General features: G+C 40.5%; 1 protein-coding gene across 2 annotated transcripts in view; it reads left to right on the forward strand.

Moving 5' to 3' along the window:
* LOC118085160 (myelin protein zero-like protein 1) overlaps window positions 1-7,786 on the forward strand; it is a 31,277-nt gene extending 23,491 nt beyond the window's left edge. Inside the window, exons 5-6 of one of the 2 annotated variants that reach the window (XM_060273661.2) lie at window positions 1,297-1,402; window positions 6,912-7,786. In XM_060273661.2, coding sequence (XP_060129644.1) covers window positions 1,297-1,402; window positions 6,912-7,013 — 208 coding nt within the window. In that variant the 3' untranslated portion in view covers window positions 7,014-7,786. The remainder of the gene's footprint in view (window positions 1-1,296; window positions 1,403-6,911) is intronic. The other variant, XM_060273663.2, reaches the window with a different exon arrangement.
* The last annotated feature ends 833 nt before the right edge of the window (window positions 7,787-8,619 follow it).

The following is an 8,619-nucleotide window of genomic DNA, read 5'->3' on the forward strand; positions in this document are numbered from 1 at the left end:
ATACACAACAGTATTGTTTGGTCCTCAGGTGTCTGTGAGCATGCGTGTTAGGAATTATTGAGATGCTTAGTCAATGTTCAGTTTAATTAATTTTGAAATGATTCCTAGTTTGTTTTTAAGCAGAAGTGAGAGCGCATCAGTTCAAGGACATAGCTGACATATCAGTACCTCAAGCCCTTTCTAAATAGATGTTCCCCAAGTTTCCAAAGCTTTGTACATGGTAGTATCAATATATTAGCAGATAGTATTCCAGTCGGTGGATGCTTTCTTTGCTGCAGGCATTCTATTTATTAAAATGATTGGACTGAAAAATTTGGTGATCAGGATCTATTCCAGGCATCCCCAAACTTCGGCCCTCCAGATGTTTTGGACTACAATTCCCATCATCCCTGACCACTGGTACTGTTAGCTAGGGATCATGGGAGTTGTAGGCCAAAACATCTGGAGGGCCACAGTTTGGGGATGCCTGATCTATTCTTTGACCTCAGCTACTGTGAAGACATTGTTTAAGGCATTTATATACTGCCCTTAATAATATTTATTCCAGAGTGGTTTGTAATGCACATTAAAAGAGCCAACAGACATAAAATATACAGTAAAACAAAATAAACGAACAGGAGAAATCTAAATCAAAACAGCAGTGTAAAATTTCAGTTCCAGTGGCCTAAAATACTGCATCCCTTCAACACTGAAAATACAAACTATTAATATGCCCAAGAGAATGCAAATGTCTTAACTGGACAGCTAAAATATAATACAGTGGTCACCAGGCAAGCCTCCTTGGGGACAGAGTCCCATAACCATTTGAGGGCATGTCATTGCTGAGCACCTGTTCTGTTGTGGCACTTGCAAGATAGGGTGCAGTCACTAGAAAAGCAACAATTTTCCGCCTAGTTAGAAAGGAATCCATCTTCAACTGTACATTTATGTGTAAGTGAATTCTGATTTCTCAGGCAGACAGCAAGGAACTACTTCCCTAGATCCTGAGGCAGGGTCATCCGTGTGACCCTGTTAGCAAGAAACTGGTTCTTGTGGAAGCTGCTGGCCTCTCTTGGGGCTGCTTTCTTCCATCCCAAGGCTGGGTTGGATGTACATCAGAGAGAAGAGGAGGTTTAGGAGTGATGGTACTGAGCCAGAACTAGGGAGAGGATGTATGTTGTGTTGTTCACCGAGTTCACCCTTTACTTTGGCATAAGCTGCCACGTCATCTTGCCATCACTTGCCTTTGTTTTTGTTTTGTTTTTTTGTTTGCCTCTTGAACATTGTCCTGCAAACTCTGCTCTGCCACCTCGTCAGCTGCAGTACCTCTGAGAGCTTGGTGTCTCCAGTTAAGCAGGCTCCACGGAAGTCCCCCTCCGACACAGAGGGTCTGGTAAACAGCGTGCCCATCCGATCACACCAGGTAAATGGCATCATGATGCTTTGGGAACTCTTAACTTGGAGACCTTCAGTGATGGGAAAGGTGGTATTCTTGTTGAGGGGAGGGAGACTTGGAGCAAAGATAGACATGATTGTCCGGGATGGTTTCAAATTGGATGGGGGACCACGTGTTGAGATTCCTGCACTGCAGGCAGTTGGACTAGAGGACCCTTGGTGGGGTCCCTTCCAACTCTACAATTCTATGATTCATTTTTGATGATGTAGGATGTACTTTTCTGCAGTCATTTGTTTTCTGTATTTGACAGCTTCAGTACTTTCAGGATAGTTAAAAGATTCAATAGGGCTAGTCTTTGTAAGTAAACAGTTGTTGGAGTGAAAGTAATTATTGTGGCACAATATCCTAGCTCTGAGGGAGCCATCTGACTCACATGAATTGATCTGTGTTAGGTTGAGTGAATTGTCTTTCTTTGTGATATAGGTTTTCACTAGGAAGCAGGGCTGAGTATTTATTGTTCCTGGACTTTTCCAATTACCATTTATCAGAGCTAATAATATTTTAGCCCCTTTGCTTCATTGTTCTGCATATCTCCTTGTCCCCACAAAGTGTCAGGTAAACATATACATCAGACCTTTGCTCCCCACTTGGAAATACTCATTCTAGATAGAGTATTGCCCAACAGGAAATGAATACTGCTTTCTTTTCCTTTCTGTTTTTTTAACATATAGACTGCTTTATGAGAAAGCTCTGTACATAATAAATGTATCAATAAAACAGATGAAATCAACCAAACCATTAAAAAAACCCTATAGCAGATTCCATGGAAACATAGGTGAAAAACAGACATTTTGAGAGCAGGGATATATTAGTTAATGTTGACAAAGATGAGGAAGGAAATAGCCAGATTTCCTTTCTTTTGTATTCAGTTATTTGATGTGAAGTGTTGGGTGGGAAAATGGAAACTAGATAATGGAAACGACTAGCTCTCCAAATTGTATCAACTTGAACATCTTTGTCCGTCAAAATATGTTGAAAGCTACAGGTATCAGAATAGAGCTTCTGTGGTGAGGCTGAGAGGCTTCAGCAGGAAAGGATTTTGTTAAAAAAAATATATTGAAAAGATAGGTTTTTATAAAATATTTATAAAACTATGAAAATGAAATGGCTAGATGACAATACAGTATAGACCTTTCCTTCTGCTAGTTTGAGACATTACTATACAAATTAACATTTCAGTTTAATAAAGCAGGGTAAGGAGCCTGCAACCCACCAGATGTTGTTGGGACTCCAGCTCCCATCATTCTTGACTATTAGCTGTGTATGCTGGGAGTGATGGCATTTGGAGTCGAACATCTGGAAGGCCGCAGGTTTTCCACCCCTATAATAAAGAGAACTTCTTAAGGCATAGTTCATTCCTGGCGATCCTCTGCACTTGGTTGAAGCTGGTGGTATTAGGTGCTCTTTGAAAGGTGCAACAATATTGATAGAAGCCACTGGTGTTTCCTTGTTGCTTCCAGGACAAGCAAGTCTTGGCTGTTGGGTGAAGTTAGTTCTGGTTCAGAGACTGTTTTTGCCATCTATCTACAATAGGGGAAGCATAGGATTTTGAATGCTGTAGGCCTGCTTCTTACAAACTTTAAAACAAAACAAAAACATTATTGTGTAGACTCTTACAAAGTCAATAGCCCCATGAAGACATGCATTTCAATAGTCTTATCTGGGGAGGTTGTGTGCACATGAAACTTGCACATAGCCATGCATCTTACAAGCTATTTCTAATGTTACTGTAATATGGATATGACAGGAGCCACAATAAACAAAATCTGGCAAGTGGAAACACTTACTTTTATTCTAGCCTAAACAGGAATATACAAAGGTTCACATGCCTTATTTATTAATGTGTGTGGGACTAGTAGATAATGTCTGGGGAACATGGAGATAGATGGAAATGCTTTTGTTGTGGCGCCATTTTTAAATATACCAGAGTGAGTTGACTTTTATATGCAGACATCTGCTTCTTTTCTTACTGAAAGCACAGTTGTGGTATTGTGGAATATTTTTTAAAACCGGTATATTGGAGCAAAATTAGAAGGCTGCTGTAAGAGGAGTGTCCTGTTTCCAGGAGGTACTCTTGGTTTTCAGCTTCTCTATAGGAATGGGATATTTACATTGTTGAGAAGATGAGAGGTTCTTTCTTTCTTTCTTTCTTTCTTTCTTTCTTTCTTTCTTTCTTTCTTTTAAGTAGTGGAGGAAAGGAGGGAGACATTAACATTTCATTATAATGGTTTACTTTAGAAACAGGGCAAAATACACTATCCAGTCTATCTGTCTAGTCTACCAGTTTGCTATTTCCTTCCTACGTACAGTATTTTAAATCCTGAAGTTAATGTAATGGTTGTGAAAGCAGGAAGTTTGTTGCCTGAGGTTGTGTTTCAAACAGCATGCATCAGAGTTGTCTTGTTTGGCTCACTGCATCTTGAGGCTGGCTGATTGCTCATTGGGTTTGCTTTCACTCTTGTCCTTACCAGTGAATTCATTTGAGATGTCATCTATTTCTCACAACTGTGCATGTCTGTCTGGTACCAAATGTCCTAGTGGATCTCATTCCTCTCTGTTGTTTGGCTGTGCAGTGTTTGCTCATTTTGAATGTGATAATTGTCAATGTTTTCTTATTTCTATATCTAATACATAACTGGCTGGTTATCTAAGTTATCCCATATGTATAACTGATAAATTAGAAAGAAGACTGTATCCCTCTTGTGTCCTATTCCAAAGAGTGCTTTTGTACCTGACTTTATTAACCTGTGCTTCTCCTCTGATAGGCAGACGCAATTTCAGATGTAAAACTTTCTATTTCTAATTTCTAAGCCACACATCTGATTCCTTTTTTCTGATACTTGGATAGCCTGCACACCATTCAGCCCTTTTGTTGTATGGGACACATATGCCTGGTAAAATCTGCATATTGCCCTGTGCCTGATGTATAGGAGTAGACAGACATTGGAAAGCTATTGGAACAACTTACAAAAAGAAAATGTGTCGTTCCCAGCGAGCAACTCTTCAGAGGAATACTTCCAGATGATGTTTTCCATCAACTAGCTACTATATACACTTAATTGAATTATAGTTAGGTTCACATATTTGTTCTGAATTCCTGCATATGGACAGTGATCTCTTGATATTTTCCAGGCAAATATGTCATTATCTGAATCCTCTCTTCCCCCATTATCTGAATTCTCTGTAGTTTTGTAGGAACTAGCAGACGGTCTCTAAACAAGGAACTTCTTATTATTCAAAGGAAAAACCTTTTTTAAAGGCCAGTACTTTGATATAGAAGAAAAGGCTTTTGTCCTTTGTCTTGGCTGAGTTCCAAGAACTCGGGGGATTAGCCTTTGGAGTAGCACAGGCATCCCCAAACTGCGGCCCTGCAGATGTTTTGGCCTACAACTCCCATGATCCCTAGCTAACAGGACCAGTGGTTGGGGAAAATGGGAATTGTAGTCCAAAACATCTGGAGGGCCGAAGTTTGGGGATGCCTGGAGTAGCATCTGTTGACTTGATAGAGTTGTGGTCTTATATGTTAAAGGTAAAGGGACCCCTGACCATTAGGTCCAGTCGTGACTGACTCTGGGGTTGCGGCGCTCATTTCACGTTATTGGCCGAGGAAGCCGGCGTACAACTTCCAGGTCATGTGGCCAGCATGACTAAGCCGCTTCTGGCGAACCAGAGCAGCACACGGAAACACCGTTTACCTTCCTAATTATCTACTTGCACTTTGATGTGCTTTCGAACTGCTAGGTTGGCAGGAGCTGGGACCGAGCAATGGGAGCTCACCCCGTCGCGGGGATTTGAACCGCCAATCTTCTGATCGGCAAGCCCTAGGCTCTGTGGTTTAACCCACAGCGCCACCCGCGTCCCCGGTCTTATATGAAAGAACAACAAATTCATTTCTAAAGCAAACAGGAATAAAAAACGTGCAGAGCATGACTCATTCATGTGGCTTCCACAAGAAGCTGCCTTAGATCCGGTAATGGTGTTGAAAACCTTTGGTGAACTGTTTGGCTAATGGAAGAAGCTTGCTATACACACTACAGTTTTGTATGTTCAAAAAAACATACTTTTGGCCATAACTTCACTGTCTGCAGCTGAAGAATATGTGTCTTCCCAGCTAGTCATTCCCAACTACTTTCTTCCTCTGAACTGGTTCCTAAAGTGCTTTCTTACTGCAATATTGATCCTTTAGTCATCCTTATAATTAAACTGTATTGACATTTTTAATATGCACATTTCCAAAGAGTGTTGTTGTGGCTGATTGTGGGCAAGAATGGTAGGCCAATTAAACATTGGTGAATGTAATTTTATTGATTCCTTGTGGGCCACACAGCCTTATTGAACATAAAAAAATACGGATTATTCTTCCAACTCCCTGTTGGTTTCTCGTTTGTTTTTTAATACTCCACAAGCACTGCTGCCATCTAGAGGTGTAAGTGTTGCTGGACAGTCTTTGCTTTTGGTTTTTGCTGAAGAACTTGTAGTGTCTCTGTGGACACTGCAAACAGATGCAGAAAAATACTGAATCACAAAAAGCCGGTAGTATTTCTGAAAGACCATTTTTGGATGATCATGATAGTAACCGAAGATGGGTGTGTAGACATAATTTCTTCACTCACTCATCCTTATGCAAGTTGGCAGCCAGGAAGTCTTCCATTAAGTTTCCCATTTTGTCTAAACCAGAAATCACTGGTTAACAGATTCAAAACAAGCCACAGTTTGAAGTTGGCTAGTATCCTCCTTGTTCTGAAGCTGTTTCTTTTTTCATCTAAAACAGGATATTACGATTAACTGTAGTTAAAAAAAGTCTTCCTGGTTTGTTTGCCAGCTTCTGCTAAAAGAAGAGGAAAGGAGCTTTGAGTGTGTATGCCCCCAAAGCTGATCCATTGTCAGTGTGAAGACAATCTGCAGTTTGAGGAGTACTATTTTCAACCTAGTATTTGCTCAAGGTGGTAGATGAAATTTAAAATTCAAACATGTTATCTTAATTTAGTATATTGCAGCAGCTCCCAAGAAAAATACTGCTAATGTGACATGTCCCTTTCTGATTCAGCACAAATGGAGCCTATTGAATGGGCTGATTTTAGCCGGACTGTGAATTATTGATGTACTCTCTCAAAATATCAATCCATTCTCTGCTCTGTTGTTCGGTGAATTGTTCTGAAGGCTACAAGCAATTCCATCTACCTGAAGAATGAAATACCAGATTTCTATAAGAAAAGATTTGCAAATTCTTTTGCAGGACTTTATCACAGTAGATTAATTTCTAAAAAAAGTTAAATTGACTTGCATAGTTTCTAGATAGACCCAAACAGTTAAAAGAGGGGGGAAATCTGTGTCTTTTGTACATTTAATAGAGCTTTGCCTGCTTAATGCTCATTAACTTCCTAATCTATAGATTAATTTTGTCTTTACACTGCCTGCCAGCAATGCACTGAAGGAATCATGCTCTTTCATCAGTTTGCTTACTTCTTTTTTTTAGGGCCCAGTAATTTATGCGCAGTTAGATCACTCCGGAGGGCGTTACAGTGACAAGATCAACAAGTCTGAATCTGTCGTTTATGCTGACATTCGGAAGAACTGAGGAAATCCCAACCAACCCAAAGCTAAACAAAAATTCAAACTGGACTCGCTTGAAGAAGATTGACCCAGAGAACTCACATGTGGCCTTTGATGCCTAGGCTAGGACCAATGCATGTGCATACAGAGAGAAAGAGATTATATATGTATTGTGTGTAAATAGTCTATTTAAATCGTACAGAACTGAGACCAATGTTGCATGTTGAAATATGATAAGAATTCTGCTTATAAATTGCTAATATTTTTTTTGTATCTAGGATAAGAGGAAGAAAGCAAATATTCATATTACACCTTTAAGTAATTTGTCTGTTCTATGGAAAAACTGGAAGATTCCTGGATAGTCTAATGAATTTGATACTTTGTTTTTTACAGGATTGATTTCTTTTGATGAAATGGATTTGAGGATAAGTGTTTCTGCATGAGGATTCTCTTTTCCTAATCTGGTGCTTTACACACTGTTTCATACAAATTCACTCCTGTCTTTCATTCCCAATTCCCATTTACCTCTTTCTACAGTAGGGTAGGAAAGCCCTCCCCTCCCCTCCCCCTTGTTTCCAGCCTGGTCCTCTTATTGGTTGAAGCCAAAGTTCTATCTTCAGGGCATTAACTAACCTTTGTCTCTTTTCGGTGCAGCGCCCCCCCCCCAACCAAGCTTTTAGACATTTTAATTTGGTCATTACAATAATGAAGCATTAACAAGAAGTCCCTCTAATTTTTATTTCCCTCTGGTGATTTTTCTGCAATAAAAGTGGTATTCAGTTTTGTCTTTGAAGAAAATATGGTAGTGAAGTGGTGCTGAATGAACTTACTCAGTCTGATCCTAATATGACTTTCTAGAATACCCTTACATTGGGCTGCTTTTAGTAAGGCTTATTGGGATGTAGCTGTTGCAGAAAGAAAGTTAGAATTTACAAGTTACCTCTTACTGTTTTATCTAATTCCATGGAGGGGAGTGCTTCATGGAAGCCATATATGATAGAATAAGCCAGTAGTACACTTCCTGTTTCAAGAGGTGAGGGCCAAGATTCTATTGTTACTCATTCTCAGACTGCAGATTTACCTTCAAACAGAAAGGACTGTGGATTTCTCTACTGTGGGGTTAAGTTCTGCTCTATTGCCGCTCTATTATTCTTGTAAGGGCACACAACCTCCAAATCATCTGCTGTTCTCTCCTCCAGTGTGAGAGCCAGTGTGGTGTAGTGGTTAAGAGCGGTAGACTCGTAATCTGGTGAACTGGGTTTGCATCTGCGCTCCTCTACATGCAGCTGCTGGGTAACCTTGGGCTAGTCACACGTCTTTGAAGTCTCTCAGCCCTACTCTCACGTCACAGTGTTTGTTGTGGGGGAGGAAGGGAAAGGAGAATGTTAGCTGCTTTGAGACTCCTTCCGGTAGTGATAAAGCAGGATATCAAATCCAAACTACTCTTCTTCTTTTTCTCCCTTCCTGCCTCAAACCATTGTTTCAGACAGGCTGTCCCATCCTCCTCCTCCTCCTCCTCCTCCTCCTCCTCCTCCTCCTCCTCCTCCTCCTCCTCCTCCTCCTCCTCCTCCTCCTCCTCCTCCTCCTCCTCCTCCTCTTCTTCTTCTTCTTCTTCTTCTTCTTCTTCTTCT

This window comes from Zootoca vivipara, chromosome 4 (assembly GCF_965207765.1).
Source record: "Zootoca vivipara chromosome 4, rZooViv2.hap1.1, whole genome shotgun sequence".
Classification (NCBI taxonomy): Eukaryota; Metazoa; Chordata; class Lepidosauria; order Squamata; family Lacertidae; genus Zootoca; species Zootoca vivipara.